Genomic DNA, 16449 nt, shown 5'->3' with positions numbered 1-16449 from the left:
AAAACCAACCCCTCTCATAACAAAAATATACATAAACCCCAAATATATGAAATGAGAGTTGAGAGTAAAACATGATTTGGCTCCTTTGAAGCCAGGAGGGCCAAAGATTAAGGGGGGTGTATTCAATTTAGATTTTATAAGAGTTTAAAGAAGTTTAAAAGTTTAGGTGTATTCAATCACGATTTTATAGAAGTCTATTCAATTCAAACTTTTTAAACTCCATTCAAATGTTTGGATGTATTCAATCACGAATTTAAAAGACTTCATAAAAGTTTAGGTGTATTCAAAAACTCATTGATTTTAAAGGAAATACAAAAAGTGGTAGATTTCGTTTGATAATAGGCTAATTTTAAGCCATGACAAGTCTTTGCTTCCCCCACCCCCCGAGATTTTGATAAATATATTATTTTTATTCTCAAGATACGATTTCACCACTTCTACTACCACCATCTTATCATGACTATCACCATAGACGTCGCCGACGTCACCGCCACTACCACCACCACCACAGTCATCGTTGTCGTCACCACTACACTGCCATCGCTGCCACCCTCAGCACCACCCACCGCCACCCCCACTACCAGCCCCACCATCACCACCACCACCGCTAGCACCATCACCATCACCATCACTGACACCGTCACCACCACCACAACCACTACCAGCATCACCACCATCACTGTCACCGCCACCACCTCCACCACCACCACCACCAAGTGTGCGAGTACATTTTCTTCTGCTTTGCTTTTGGCGTTTTAGGCCCTGTTTGGGATTGCTTTTTTTCTTTTTTTTTTTGCCAAACCTGCTTCACTTTAAAGTTAAGCAGTTTGGTAAAAATAAAATATCATGATTACTTTAAAAGTAGTGGCCTTTTGACAACATCTTTTAAAAGCATGTTTTTGGTTGCTTTTCAAAGCTGCTTTCAAAAGAAGAAGAGATGAGCCTTTAATGAATTTTTTTTAATTCCCAAAATACCATAATTAATTTTAAAAAATAACACCACCTCCACTTCCAAATCCAACTCCATCACCACATTCACCACCTCCACAGCCACCGCCACCACCACCACCACCACATCCCCCTCATCTTCTGCCACCACCACCACCACCTCCACCTCCACAACCGCCATCCCCACCACCACCACTATCACAACCACCAACTTCACCTTCATCACCACCACCACCTTCACCTCCATCTCTATCACCAACACCTCCACTCCACCACCACCACTACCTCCACATGATTAGCACATAATACTTTTAATATCATGTCTATTTTAGTCATTATTCACAATTACAATAGTTTTATATTAAAATTTACCAAATGGTTTTGACACTGCTTTTTGTACTAATAGCAATTTAAAAATATTGTTTACCAAACATGGAGTTGCTTTATTTTACAGCTAATTATTTTCAAAGCACAGCAGAAGAAACTTTTATTAAAAGTGACAGCAATCCCAAAATGGGCCTTAGTCATATAGCTTCAAATTAATTCATTTGTTCATAATTTGTTGTTGTCTATGTTTATATTGAGGAAATTCCTCTTATTTATAAGATTCCATCTAATTTTCTCGTCTTATATCTATGTACGTAAAATATAACAGCAACAAAAGGGAGGACAACAGTGGTGACAGTTGTTTAGGGGAATTCCACAAATGCATATTCTTTCTCCTCACTATGCTAGGCATGCTCCTCTGAGTGAAGTGTGCAGCTGGGAATTTTCGGTCTTCATTTGTCACAGACTACATTACTCTAGTGACGTTAATTTGCAGTCCTCATGTCGAAGGCTAATAAATTGAAGCCAAATCCTTGTGTACGTGGTCAAAAGACGGCAACAATGTTTCACGGCGCCTACTTCCACACCACAAAATAAAATAACAAAGAAGGATCTAAGGGAAAGGAGGGAGGGCACAAACCCCCAAGGGGGACGACAACTGGAATTTCTTCTTTTAGGGTTTTCTCAGAAAGCTTGACTTATCTCAGTTTTTAGATTAAGAAGAAAAAATATATATTTTAATTAGAATGAAAAGAAATTCCTAAAACGGGTGCTTAATTAGTACCTTATCCACAAACAATTCTCTACCTATTTACAAACAATTAGTAGGTAAATCAATACTTTAAAAAATAGATACATTATTTTATTATGAGTTATTTATATTAACACCCTTTGAGGTTGTCAATCTTTTCACAAAACTCCTTGATGTTTTAAAAATTACACAAATATTCTTTGAGGTTTTAAATTGTTTTCACAAAACCATTGATTTTTCATCCAAAAATTGATGATTTTATATATATATAAAATTATCCAAATGTCAAAATTAGCCTTTAAGATTAAATTATATATACATTCTTTGAGGTTAATTTTGTTATTTGCATAAGATTTTTTATATATAAATGAAATCATCAATTTTTTCCTAATTTCCTTTCTCCTCTCTCTTGCTTTTTCACAAATGGATCCCACACGCTAGATGTAAAATCAGATGCAAATTCCACCTTTTTTCCTGTCTCCGGCAGCTTTTCTACATTCACATCACAAACCCTTGCACCGCCACCTCTCGTTTATTTTTGTTTTGTTTTATTTTGGGTGACATGCCACCCATACAATCTAGTAGACGTACCCGTAAGCCGTCCTCGTCGCCAACTCGATTTTTAAAAAGGAGATATGAAATGATTCAATGGTGAAGGTTAGGGGCTTATCAAAATGTGGAGGCGGCATGTGAGAATACAAGGCAAACCACATATGCATATATAATGCCACTCAGCACACCCATGTCCTCAAGCCTCAGTCTTCTTCTCTAACTCTTCCCTATCCACGCACCTGTCTCCGTTCTCTCTCTCTCTCTCTCTCTCTCTCTCTCTCTCTCTCTCTCTCTCTCTCTCTCTCTCTCTCTATATATATATATATATATATATACATTTCGTGTTATAGTGCTTTTGTTTTGTACGTAGTTTCCTGTTTATTTGGCCATAAAAGATACATTGTAGCTAACCCTGTTAAAAATTCCATTACTTTTCCTGTTCTACTGCATTCGTTGAAGTGCGTTTTTGTTTTTAACATTATAAGTAAGATTATAACACACTTGAAGCATATGAAAATAAATCACCATTTGATGCATCAACATATAAATTTGCTCTTGTAAGTGTCAAACGTAATTAGAGTTTATTTATTTGTATTTTATATGATAGAAACATTTCAAAACAGGGTACGACTTAGGGAGAAATTTTTTCTCCAGAGTCACTCTCTCTCCTCCATATCTGAGTTGTAGGGAAAGAGATGGAGAGATGCGAGAAGAGAGAGCATGGGGGAAGAGGAAATTGGGTGAGAAGGGAGAGAGAGAGTCAGTGAAAGAAAAAAAAGAAGAAAAAAAAAAGAAACATGTGTCGTTTTATAAGAGGCCACATCTTGTGTTGAGGAGAAATGAGCCTAGTGCCATCCACACCTTTTTTTTTATCCTTTTTCCTTTTGTTCACAGCCACCACAACTCGTAGACCTACCTGTATGTCGTCCTTGAAGAAGTCGTCATTTCGATATTTAAAACGAGCCAAAAGCTATCAGATGATTATATAGCAGCACTTGATTATTATCAAGCTATCAGAGCTGGTGGACACACACACACACACCTCCGTTACAATGGATGTCTCCAGTACTGTCAACCCTCCTCTACTTTTGGAAGAGTAAGCATGCAGCTCCATCTTAATTTCTTCTTTTTCATTAAAGTAAATAATTAATATATCTTGATATCTTGAGGTTGAGGGGATGCATTAAAACATGAACATAAATCTTACCTTGAGTCCTCCTCGACCACTCTCACCCTACCTCCCCAGCGTTGTGAACAGAGCTAGCATCTTAGATGATATGGCGCCCTTTGCAGACATTCTCCACACCAAGGATGCGCCGGCTGAGCGGCTGAGACATTACAGGCTACAAGATGCACATCGTATGTGCTATCACCTTTGATCCATTGGCTGAATGTTAACAGCCCCCAGCCAACCTCTTGGTGCCTGCTTGCAATCCATTAGCTAGCACAAACGGGGTGCAGCTAGTGCCTATGATATGGCTGCTTTGGTGATTTCTCTCGTCCTTTTGAAATATTAGCTAGAAGTCTTTTGAGGGAGGAACCAGGTAACCAGCAACAAACCGGCCGGGCACTCACTTCACAGGCAATCATAGCACATCATCGTCATGGACCATGAGACAGGCCCAGCTACTAGATGGACATCGTATGAGCTATCAGCTTTGATCCATTAGCTAGCACAAACGGGGTGCAGCTCGGGCCTATGATATGGCTGCTTTGGTGATTTCTCTTGTCCTTCTTAGAAGCCTTTGAGGGAGAAACCAGGTAACCAGCAACAAACCGGCCGGACACTCTCTTCACAGGCAATCATAGGACATCATCATCATGGACCATGAGACAGGCCCAGCTACCAGATGGACATCGTATGTGCTATCAGCTTTGATCCATTAGCTAGCACAAACGGGGTGCAGCTCGGGCCTATGATATGGCTGCTTTGGTGATTTCTCTTGTCCTTCTGAAATATTAGCTTAGAAGCCTTTGAGGGAGAAACCATGTAACCAGCAACAAACCGGCCGGACACTCTCTTCACAGGCAATCATAGCACATCATCGTCATGGACCATGAGATAGGCCCAGCTACCAGATGGACATCGTATGTGCTATCACCTTTGATCCATCAGCTGAATGTTAACAGCCTCCAGCCAGCCTTTTGGTGCCTGCTTGCCAAGATTAGCTAGCACAGACGGAGTGCAGCTACTGCTTCTGAGATGGCTGCTTTTGGTGATTTCTCTGGACTTAGGTCTCACCCCATCTCTCTCGGGCCTCGTGAACAAAGCATCTTAGATGATATGGTGGCCCTTTTCAGCAATTCTCCACTTTGGGTACAGAGCACATCATCGTCATCATCCCCGTCGGCCAAGGGTAGGGAAAGCCATAAGATAGTGGCGGTTGGACAGCTGTGCAGAGGTGGGGTTTATTGGGTGGACCACCAATGAACTTGGCGACGTGGAGGAGAACCAACTCTGATCTGACCTAGTTTTCCTCCTCTCATATCCGACTAGCAACCTCCTTCACCTTCATATTTTGACACACACGAATGAATAACTAAAATTAAGCAAACTAATTTTTAAATCTTTAAATAAGTATTTATTGTTTTGTACTCTTTTCATTCTGAGTGGGTGTAGACAGGGATGTTTTTTGTCAAAACACAAAATTATTGTAACGTTATTACTTATATAATGTGTGTGTATACATATATATAGAGTCCAATATGCAACATTAACATATCTTTCTGTTATATATATATATATATATAACAGCACAAGAGAAGAAGAAGAAGAAGAAGAAGAAGAGGGTCAGAATTCTCACGGGGCATTGCACAAATATAATTTCTTTCTGCTGGGAATGCTGGGCTTGCTCCTCCAACTGAAGTCAGGAACTATTGCGTCTCCATTTGTCAGGAACTACGTTACTGTAATCACGTTCACTGTTGATTTATTTGTTTACGTGGCCTCATTGGTGACTGTCAAGATACTAGACCACCAAGCTTCGATTAATGATCCAGACTTGTCTGAATTCATGGACAACGTTAGCCTCCTGTCTGGAGCTCTTGCCTCCGTTTTACTATTGCTGATCCTCGTCCCGGCTCTCGGGTGGCTCAGCCTCCTCTTGTGGGCCATTTATTTTGTGAAGGACGTTGTAACTGTGACATCGTATACCAGTGTAGCTGTTCGTGCCTTTGACGGAGTGAAAGAGCTGATGAATCGGAGTTGCCTTCCGATTTGGACGAAGGAGCAGAATCATGTTCATCAGCAAGAAATTGGATTGGAAGAGGGGCAGAACGGCCCACCTCACTGATCATCATCAGCTGGGTGTACGTGTTGCGCGATTTCAGTTTTCTATCACATTTGAAGTAAGTATCTGTGAAATAGTTACTATCTTCATAACTATAAGTTTTGCGGCCAAAATAAATAAAAGGAAATGTTTTTACTATATACACACATATACATTTCCAATTTAGTTACAGTTTGATTAATTGTCCATTATCTATTTGTGTTTGGACTAACTCCCTAACACAACACAAGACTGAATTATATCACATGACCGTATTCTAGTACCATTATATATATAATAATTTATCTCATATAACCGCCCAAACTTGCTTATATTAATTAAGTTCAAACTCCAAAAAAAAAATGTAGAGTAGGAAAAAGTTGATTAAATGAGATTTTAATCTGTCTAGGTCTTAAAACAGATCCAATAATAAAACACCTATATTTGAATTCGATCCTTGTTGCGATATCTGTTAATGTTGATTATTCAATTATTTGGAAGATTCAATCTTAGATTATATAAGCCAATTTGATCCAAATATGAATCGCAATTCGTGTACATGTCTAGCAGTATTTTTGCACTTACAATTCAAGGAGAAGAGATCTTTTGGAGAGTCCCATTAGACTTCGAAGGGTTTACAAACGTGGTAGTTGCATTATCAATGTAAAATGCTATCACATATTCACATAAGTATGTACTTCACACAAGAAAAAGAAGAGAGAAAAATGTCATGATCTTGCTGCGGAGGCCCCACATGAGTTTGGCTAGCAAAAGAGATGATAGACTTGACAGAATGATGCCTTTCAGAAACACGAGGCATAGTCTAGGAATTAAGTAATTAGGGACAATCGAAATGTGTTTACAGAGAGAGAGAGAGAGAGAGAGAGAGAGAGAGAGAGTATCAAGGTATAGTATTTGGGGGCATGGCTCATCTGTTGTCAATAAGAAAATGAAGACTAACAATACAGATCACCACAAAATTAACCTGAGCACTAAAACAAAGGGAAACCCCACCAGGATTTGTGTAGGAGCAATATCTTGCGCCGCCATACTAATAACCTGCAGTCGTCAAAACCAGAATATTAGAATTGAAAAAGATAGCCATGAAGGTCATGATGACCAGAAGACCATTTAATCGGCAACTAACATTCAGATTTAGGGGTGACAAACAAGATCACCACTACTCAAGCTCTCGAAATGAAGGAACAGCCCAAATACTAGTTTGAGACAAACGCGTACAGAGGATGGGAGATCAATTATATGGGAATATTAGAAGTGAGGGCGATAAAAGCAAAGCAGAAGCTGCAAATACAAAGTTACCTAAGTAATTAAATATATTTGTGTGCTGGAAATTAAAGAGAGACCGGCCATGCTTTTATTATATTTCTGAAATATTGCTTCGCAAAGAATGTGGGCTTCGATTGAATATGCCAGCCCAACATTTTAAAGGGATCAAGTAGCAATCGGAATGCATTCATTCAGGTATATATTATATCTGTTTTCTTTGGTCAAAACATTCAGGTATCATCTAAGGCGAGACTATATACCCTTGACTTTTAAGGCTTTTTACTGATCTACCCCTCATTTTTCCTTCCAAAATCACAGATTATTTTGTACTAATTTACCCTTGAACTCTCCTTCAAAAGCACACATGGAGAAGAGATGAGTTCATATCACCACTTCCTCTCTGGGTTCTATGTTTGTTCTTCTCAAGGATCGGAGAGAAGATCGAGTAAGTAAGTTAATACCTCTTTTCTTTCACTTTATGTAACATTATTGAACATTTCTTTTCCTTCTTGCTTCCGCCATCGTACCCTAATTCAATTCCGAAGTCCATGTATTTGGGTTTATAATTAGATATGAACTTTCTTATATTAATTAACACTTAAATATTAATTCCTCTCCTAATCTGTTTCTTTACAGGCAAAGGGCCTTTTACAACCTACGTGGATAAATGTTACTTTAAATATTTCTGAGCTGGAAGGCGATGCACAAAATTAACCCTAAACCTTCCAATATTACTGTCATCAAGAGGTTCCTAATTTTTTTTTTTTTTGTTCGAAGAATATATATGGGCCCTAGTCCAAGCTCTTGGACATTTGAAAAGAAGGGATTAGTAGGCCCAAAAATGTTTTTATTTTTCTGTTGCAAGCCCAAAAATGTTCATCCTCATGTCATCTTGGTGTGTGTGTGTGTGAAACTCCCAACTCCGGTAGTTTAGACTATTGCTTGTATATAAAAAAAATACCTATATAATAGCCAATAGAGTCTAGTTCAGTGGAAAATGACATTGACTTGTAGACTACTGATATCAAGTTCAAATCCCCATAACACATTTGTATTGTGTCTGTAAACCCCCCTATCCTTATAGTTTAGACTATTGCTTATATTCAAAATACCTATGCTAGTGGGGTATAACTCAATTGGTTGAGCTCTTCCATCTCCATACATGTGGTCAGAGATTCGAAACCCCTAGTCACCCAGTGAATATTTGTGTAAACTCCTCTCCCTCAATCATTTGTACTAAACAAAAACCCCTATATAATATGATTATTAATATTTGTACATAAAGTGAAGGAAAATGGCAAACTAAAATGGCTATTATCATCCATAAATGTCATGGATAGCATTGGCCCTTTTCTGAAACTCTTACCTCCATTTTACCATAGTTAGTCAAAAACACTTTAAGAATCACATTGCAGAACAAATACTCACCACCCACCCAATTTCAGTTCTATGAGAATCTTCCTCTTAAAATATTAGAATGGTATACAATACCTCTTGGAATGAAAAAAAACAAAAAAAAATTAGAAAAGTTGGATATACTTTGGTTTGCCAATCATTTGTGCCGCGGTTCACAAACATTAAGAGCTGTATCTCCACCGCGTGCTTTTTTATGGCGGTAATTTCAAAAATTAGTTTGTAGAAGAGAGAGAAAGAGGGGGATCACTTCGACTCTGAGTATCAAAATGCTTGCTTTCTCACCAATCATTTACAATCATGAATGGTATTAAATCTGGGTTCGGATCATTAGGTATCACAACCCAGATTAGATCTCTCTGTAAACTAATTGTTGAAGACCCAGGTTCTCGATCTTCATTTCTTTCAGAAAAGTTCGCTTCTTTCTTGGATAATTGTGCAGACGCTTTTTCACTGAGAAAACTCCATGCTCGCATTTTCGCTCACGGGCTCGGAAACCATATTTTTCTCGGGTCTAAGCTTCTGAATTGCTATGCAAAGTTTGGCCTTTTATCTGAATCTAGATGGGTTTTTAACAGAATTATCAATGGAAATCTCTCTCTTTGGAATTCAATTCTTGTTGGATATTTCAGAAGCGGGCACTTTGAAGAAGTTATTAGGCGGTACATAAATTTGAAGCAATGGAATATTGGGTTGGATAGCGCGGCCATTACATTTAGCTTGAAAAGTTGTATTGAGTTGGGAAATTTGGAATTTGGCCAAGGAATTCATGGGGATGCTTTAAAGTCTGGGTTGAATGCAAACGGATTTGTGGGTTCGTCGCTTATTGGGTTGTATTGTAAATGTGGGCGTATTAACGATGCGTCTAAAGTGTTCGAAGAAATAACTGACAGGGATATTGTTGTCTACACTTCAATAATTACTGGGTATGCTCAGAGTGGTGATCAACGTGCCTATGAGGCCTTTCGGTTTGCCCGCCATATGCAGAGGCGAGGATTGCATCCTAATCGGGTCACTCTGGTGAGCTTACTTCAGGCAGCGTCACAGTTGGAAACACTAAAAGAAGGTTGTTCAGTTCATGGCTATGCTGTTAGAAGAGGAATTGGTAGTTCGGATGAAGTATTTGAAACGAGTCTCTTGGACATGTATAACAAATGTAAAGCCCCTAGAATGGCAGCCTGCATTTTTGGCAAAATGGATAAAAAGACAATTGGTTCTTGGAACACGATGATTGCTGGTTATCTTAAAATGGAGCAACCCTCAGAAGCTTTCCGCCTGTTCTGTCAAGTGATGCAAGATAACTTTGTCCCGGATTTGATAACTTTGTCCAATGGGATTCTGTCCTGTGCTCACGTGAATTATTTGCAGCAGGGAAAGAGTATCCATGGTTACATTATTCGAGTTTGTGTTCAACTTGATCTAGTGGCATCCACCGCCCTGGTCGACTTGTACTCCAAATCAAACAAGTTGATCCAAGCCAGGTATTTATTTGAGAGAATGGAGGAAAAGGATGCTATATCTTATGATGTGATGATGGCAGGCTACCTCCACAATTACTTTGCCAGTGAAGCTATGGACACCTTTCTTGAAATGGTTGGAGAAGGTATTAAACCAAACCTAGGTTCCATGTTGAGTTTACTTTCTGCAACTTCTGAGCTGAAAGATATAAGAAAAGGCAAGTGCATCCACGGACATGTATTAAGACTTGGGTTTGACTCGAATGCTGAAATTACCAATCAAATCATCTACATGTATGCAAAATGTGGTTGTATAGGCAATGCGAGGCAAATCTTTAGTAAGTTCAGATATAGGGACTTGGTCTCGTGGACTTCAATGATGATGAGCTATGTTTATCATGGTCATGCTGATGAAGCCATTGTATTGTTCCGCTTGATGCAAAGAGAGCAAGCAGAGCATGATTCAGTTACTTTTATAACTTTGCTTCAGGCAATTTGTCAGCTTGGATGTCTGAGTTTAGCAAAGGAAGTTCACGGCCACTTATATCGAGCTAACGTGAACAATGATATATCTATCACCAATTCTTTGATTACTAATTATTCCAAGTGTGGGAAATTAAATATGGCTGCCAATCTTTTTGAGCATGCAGTCGAACGGTGTCTGACATCATGGAACACGATGATACTTGCATATGGGATCCATGGGAAATGTAGGGAGGCCCTAATGCTATTTGAACAGATGAAGAATGTGAAGATTGTGCCTGATGAGGTAACCTTTACATCAATTCTCACTGCTTGTAGCCATTCCGGCATGGTAAACGAGGGCCTGGAAGTTTTCAAATCCATGATAGAAGAATATTCCATAGTTCCATGCGAAGAGCATTATGGCTGCATGGTAGATTTATTAAGCCGAGCAGGATTGCTTGAAGAAGCATATAATCTGGTTAAATCCCTGCCATCAGGGATTACTGCTTCTACAGTAAGAACTTTGCTTGCTGCTTGTAAAGTACATGGAAATACGGAGATGGGTGAGATTTTAGGAAGGCGCCTCTTGGATTTAGACCCGGAGAACTCAAGTGTTTTTGCCATGGTGTCAAATTTATATGCAGAAGGTGGAAAATGGGGTGAAGTAGTCAGAGTAAGAGACGCAGCAAAACAGAGAGGTTTAAAAAGAAATCCAGGATATAGTCTAATAGAGGTGCATATATAAACAGGGGTTCGTTATGTGAATTTCTCCTCTCGTCCAATTCAATTTTGATTCCTAAATTTGAATAACCGACCCTCACTTATTGGTGGTGACTTGCAAACAAAAGAATATGTTTCTTGTACGTAATAGAAAATGTTTATCTTTTCATAATTAAATAAATCTCTTGGTAGCTAATTTAGCTGAGAAAATTAGGTACAAAGGTTCTCTTTTCTTTTTGTTATTTTGCCTAATGGAATGAAAAAGGTTTGGGTTTGTCTTAGAAGCTTCTCTCATCATCTACAAGATGACATATTTTGCTCCTGCCAGTCACCAAAAATGGCACACATAACTACAGCAAGCTGACACGAGTTTCATCAGCTTATAAAAACCCACTTTCAAATTTCAACTCTCAGCTCCAAACCTCCTGCTCATTCAATCATGCCAGAACTTCAACCCAACACCCCCGACCCTCCCTACGATCTGATAATCCTTGGAGCCTCAGGCTTCACAGGTAAGTATGTTGTCAAAGAAGCTCTGAAATTCCTCAACACACCCTCCTCCCCTCTCAAGTCTCTGGCTTTAGCTGGTCGCAGCCCCACAAAACTAACCCAAACCCTCAAATGGGCAGCTCACCCAAACCCGCCACCGCCCATTCCCATCATCACCGCCGACACCACCGACCCACCATCGCTCCACCGCCTCTGCACTCAAACCAAACTTATCCTCAACTGCGTGGGGCCCTTTCGCCTCTACGGCGAGCCAGTGGTGGCCGCTTGCGCCAAAACTGGCTGCGATTACTTGGATATATGTGGAGAGCCTGAGTTCATGGAGAGGATGGAGGCTAAGTACCATGACCGGGCCGTGGAGGCCGGTTCTTTGGTGATTTCGGCATGTGGGTTCGACTCGGTTCCGGCTGAGTTTGGGTTGATGTTCAATTTGAGGCAGTGGGTCGATCCGGCTCTGCCGAACCGGGTCGAGGCTTATGTGAGCTTGGAGTCGGAGAAGAGGATTGTTGGGAATTTCGGGACGTTTGAATCGGCGGTGTTGGGTGTGGCTAATGCCGACAAGTTGCAGGAGCTCAGGCGGTCCAGACCAAGAAAACCAAGGCCTGCGGTAAGGAAGTCAAATAAAACTCAGATTTTTAGTTTTTTGTTCGCATTGTGATTCTATGAATTTTCTGGGAGGTGCAAATTTGATATGGCCTAATTGGTATGATTTTAATAATCTTGATTACGTTAAATTGATTTTCTTTAAATTTATTTATACAATTTGCTGCTTTGTCTATTGCTGGAATGATGTAGGGAGAGAACAGAGATAAAATGTTAAACCTTTCTACAACTGTTGTCTCAATTCGGATCCTGTTATAGTTAGAAGCCAATATAAATTTGAAGTTGTGCTTTGTATTGTATGTTGCTTTCAATTTTTTAGTTTGCTCATTAAGCAAAAATTACAATGGATCCTAGATGCATTTTCAGTTCTTACTCAACTATTTTGGAACCATTGATGGTCTGCGTATTGATTTTGTAGTTCATGTATAGGGGTTCATTGTTCATGCAAAGTTATTTATTTATTTGCTTTTCTGGGTTTGTTGTGTTACTCCAAATGTTTGCAGCTAATAGACATCAACAAATGCAAGATCTTAAGTTTGAGTAATTTATTTATGCTCCTTTTTAGGTTGATGCATGTGTACATTACTTAGGCATGGCAGCCTAATAGGTTAATCTTTATTTACTTTAATGGTTGCAGATTCCTGGACCCCCTCCTCCTAAAGGACCAACTATAGAACAACAGAAAGATATTGGCCTTTGGGCTGTGAAGCTACCTTCAGCAGATGCTATTGTTGTACGTAGAACACTTGGAGTTCTGACTGAAAACCGTTGTGGTCTTCCTGGGAGCAATGAGAGTGCAGAACACATTGAAAAAAGAGAAGCCTTCTGGTCAACAGTGAAGCCAGTTCATTTTGGGGTGAAGATAGGCTCTAAGTCTCTGTTGGGCATTTTGCGTATCATGACCGTTGGAATCTTTATTGGGCTCTTGGGAAGATTTTCCTTTGGGAGATGGCTTCTCTTAAAGTTTCCCTCATTCTTCAGTGTTGGATGGTTTAGGAAGAAGGGTCCATCTGAGGATGAGGTGAGAAGTGCTTCATTTAAGATGTGGTTTGTTGGAAAAGGTTTCAGTGACAGCAGCCTTGTTTCACAGGGAGACAGAAAACCTGATATGGAAATAATAACAAGAGTGATGGGTCCTGAGATTGGCTATTTGACCACGCCAATAATTCTATTGCAGTGTGCTCTTATTCTTCTGCACCAACGTAACAACCTTCCAAGGGGAGGAATTTTCCCACCTGGGATTGTATTTGGCCCAACTGATCTCCAGGAAAGGCTCCAAGAGAATGGAATTTCTTTTGATGTCATTTCAAAGAAAGCTATTTCTGGTTAACTGCTACATCACTCTGAGAAAATAAATCTTTAGTTGGCAGTACCCATGGAACAAGAAGACATAATAAACGCAGAAGTTATTTTTGTTCTATTATTATAGTTTGATGTAACCTAACAGTGGTTTCAAATATTATGAGATTGTGGTTTGACCTATATATGATTTGTCTCAACTGAATACATCTTTGTTTCTAATCTGATCTCAGTGCTGTTTTCATCTAGGAATTTCCCAACGCAGATGGGTTCGGAAGATGAAGGTTTTAACTATCATACTACCTGAACCCTCTTCCACATCTCGATGAGAGCATAAAGTCTCTTTGTAGAACTACCACCATCTCCTACGGCCATTCTGGCCTCTTCTCTAATGTGGTCAGTTTGCAATTTCAGCAGCTTGTTTCCCATTATCTCTCTAACCCTCTCTGCAATGTCCTGTGCTTTCACCAACATCTCCCCCTCACCCCAACCCCAACTCTTATCCCACGTTCCCAGTCCAATTCTCTCCACCAAATCTGCATTGATTTTCTGGTCCCCATGTTGTGGCCATGCTAATATTCGCACACCGTTCCAGAGAGCCTCAGTCAAGGAGTTCCAGCCACAGTGGCTTAAAAACCCACCAATTGCTGGATGGCTCAATATCTCCTCTTGGTTGAGCCAGTTCTTCACTGCCAATCCATTTTTCTTAACCCTTTCCAGTAATCCCTGTCCAAGCACCTCAATCAGCTTCTCGTTGTCTTCCACATCAACTTTCTTATCCTTAACAGCCCACAGAAACCTACAACCACTCCTCACCAAGCCATCACCCAACTCTCTAATTTGGTCCCTTGACATGGCAGTCCTACTTCCAAAGCTGACATAGAGCACTGACCCTGTTGGTTGATCATCAAGCCATGCCAGTTGTTGACTTTCCTCAAAGGTACATGGTGCAAGTGGCCCAATGGCAATCACTGATGGTAGCTTTTTCAATACTTTGCCCTCATTTAGTGCTGCCAGAGTCTGACGCTCTATACTTTCATATGTGTTTACCAAAATTCCACTTGATTCTGTCATCTTCTTACCATTCTCTATGAAAAAGGTCTTCAGAAGATTATTACCGCCCTGTAGAAGTGGTGGAGGAATCCATGCTTTTGGTATTTGTTCTAAACCTGAAACTTTTGTGTGGTCTTCTATCTCATGATTTGGACCAAGCATAGTGTGGAAGGATGCATAAAATGTCAACATTTTGGCAGATGATGTGAAGAAAATGTAGTTAGGAAGTCCAAGAGAATCAGTCAAAGGGATAACTGTGGAGGCGAAGCTCATGTCTGTGATTATAGCAGACAGAGGTGGACAGAGCGAAGATAGAAGAGGGGGGAGTAGGTGAGAAGAACGGCGAATTAATTCGAAATGGTAGTAAAAAGGGTCTTCTGAATTGGCAGAGGGCTGATCAAGTGGAAGGAGATGAAGATGCTTTTGAGTAATTTGTGGAAAGGTAGTGAATAAGTGAGACAAGCTCTGTGATTCTGCAAGTGAGACGGTTGGACTTGGAGTGATGAAGGTGACATGGACATTGTGTGCCGTGAGTGAAGCAGCAAGTCGAAGGAAGGGCGTGAGATGGCCCATGCCGGCGCTTGGAAGGAGAGCTACATGAGCGACTTGTAGATCACCGGAATCCGACATTTTAATGGAAAAGAATGGTTTGGTGAGAGAACTTTGATGAGTTTTGGAGTAGCTACAATGGAAGCAGTGGAGGGCATACTTATATTGATGAGCTAAGGAGGCATGTGTATGAGTGTGGACATTACGACAACGAAAATATGCTTACATGACCAGCAGGTGCACTGAATGTGTGTTGCTTATGTGGTCAAATGGCTCACGTCTGTGACCAGCAAAAGTAGTCAAATAGGCCAAATCCAGCAGCAAAAAGGACATACAACTTATCTTCAAGGCCAAGAAAGTTTGAACTTTTCCAACTAACAGTGCGTTGACATGTCCAAATCAAAATTGCTTATCAATTTTATTTTTTGGTGAGTGAATAATGTATGACCAAAAAGAGGCAAAAGCCTAATACAAACAACCACGAGGAGACTCATGGGAACAAAGAAACAACCAACTGAGCAAAAAACTCAAAGGAATGAACAACCCAACCAAGGGGCAACACCTACCTATCAACAGCAATAGGTATGTTCCAGTTGTGAGCAACAGTCAAGTTAGCTTGCACTGGTTTATAGGAGAGAGAACACATCTTGCATTGGGTAGTAGCAATGATATTTTTGAGGACCAAAGAAGGGGAAGATCTAGTATCCTTGAAAATCCTGTTATTACGCTCTATCCATATACTATACACTGTGACTGCCAAGGAGAGCAGCCCAGTCAATAAATGATGGCCAAGGAGGGTTTAACCACGGAACCCCACAGTGACGAAGAACCAGCCTCCAAATCCCTTCACAAAATTGGCACTCAAAAAACAAGTGGTCATCAGATTCCACATACATCCCACAAAGAACACACATCGGGTTGGTTTGAGGAGCAAACTCGCTGACCCGATCCAAAGTCGACAACTTTCTCCGAATAGCCAGCCATATATGCCAAACCAGCGTAGCCCAAGGAACATTTGGGCTTGGGCTAGGGGTCCAAAAAATATCCCAAGCAGAGGCAGAAGAGAAACGTCCCGAGGGGTTAGGCAGCCACCAAATAGAGTACTTACGAGAAGTACATGGATGAACACATAGAGTTTTCTTTGAAATTAAGGAAAAAAAATTTCCATTGCAATAACAAAGAGGTAGGGGGAAATGAGGTCTCCTTGCCTAAGCCCTCTCTTACTAGCAAAAAATCTAGCAAGCTCGCC

The 16449-nt window shown here is 40.3% G+C and overlaps 2 protein-coding genes and 1 pseudogene across 2 annotated transcripts; 2 read left to right on the top strand and 1 right to left on the bottom strand.

The window, feature by feature from the left end:
* Positions 1 to 8526: 8526 nt before the first annotated feature.
* Positions 8527 to 11257, top strand: LOC110774186 (pentatricopeptide repeat-containing protein At3g03580-like). The gene has a single exon (XM_021978729.2). It carries the CDS (start codon positions 8848 to 8850, stop codon positions 11212 to 11214), a length of 2367 nt encoding a protein of 788 aa, XP_021834421.1. The 5' UTR covers positions 8527 to 8847; the 3' UTR covers positions 11215 to 11257.
* Positions 11258 to 11473: 216 nt separating this feature from the next.
* Positions 11474 to 13783, top strand: LOC110774184 (Saccharopine dehydrogenase). Its single transcript, XM_021978728.2, has 2 exons — positions 11474 to 12303; positions 12937 to 13783. The coding sequence occupies exons 1-2, from the start codon at positions 11629 to 11631 to the stop codon at positions 13627 to 13629; spliced, it is 1368 nt and encodes a 455-aa protein (XP_021834420.1). The 5' UTR covers positions 11474 to 11628; the 3' UTR covers positions 13630 to 13783.
* On the bottom strand, positions 13694 to 15351 carry LOC110774182 (UDP-glycosyltransferase 708G1 pseudogene; annotated as a pseudogene).
* Between the last annotated feature and the right edge of the window lie 1098 nt (positions 15352 to 16449).

The sequence above is a fragment of the Prunus avium genome, chromosome 3, assembly GCF_965620075.1.
Source record: "Prunus avium chromosome 3, drPruAviu1.hap1.1, whole genome shotgun sequence".
Lineage (NCBI taxonomy): Eukaryota > Viridiplantae > Streptophyta > Magnoliopsida > Rosales > Rosaceae > Prunus > Prunus avium.
Note: the sequence above shows the minus strand (reverse complement) of the source record. Positions and strands in the feature narration are given on the sequence as shown.

Excerpts from the sequence above, each read along its gene's own strand:
- LOC110774186 (XM_021978729.2), top strand. The coding sequence starts at position 8,848 with ATGAATGGTATTAAATCTGGGTTCGGATCATTAGGTATCACAACCCAG.
- LOC110774184 (XM_021978728.2), top strand. The coding sequence starts at position 11,629 with ATGCCAGAACTTCAACCCAACACCCCCGACCCTCCCTACGATCTGATA. Across the intron at positions 12,304-12,936 it reads CAAGAAAACCAAGGCCTGCG|ATTCCTGGACCCCCTCCTCC; the intron begins GTAAGGAAGTCA and ends TAATGGTTGCAG.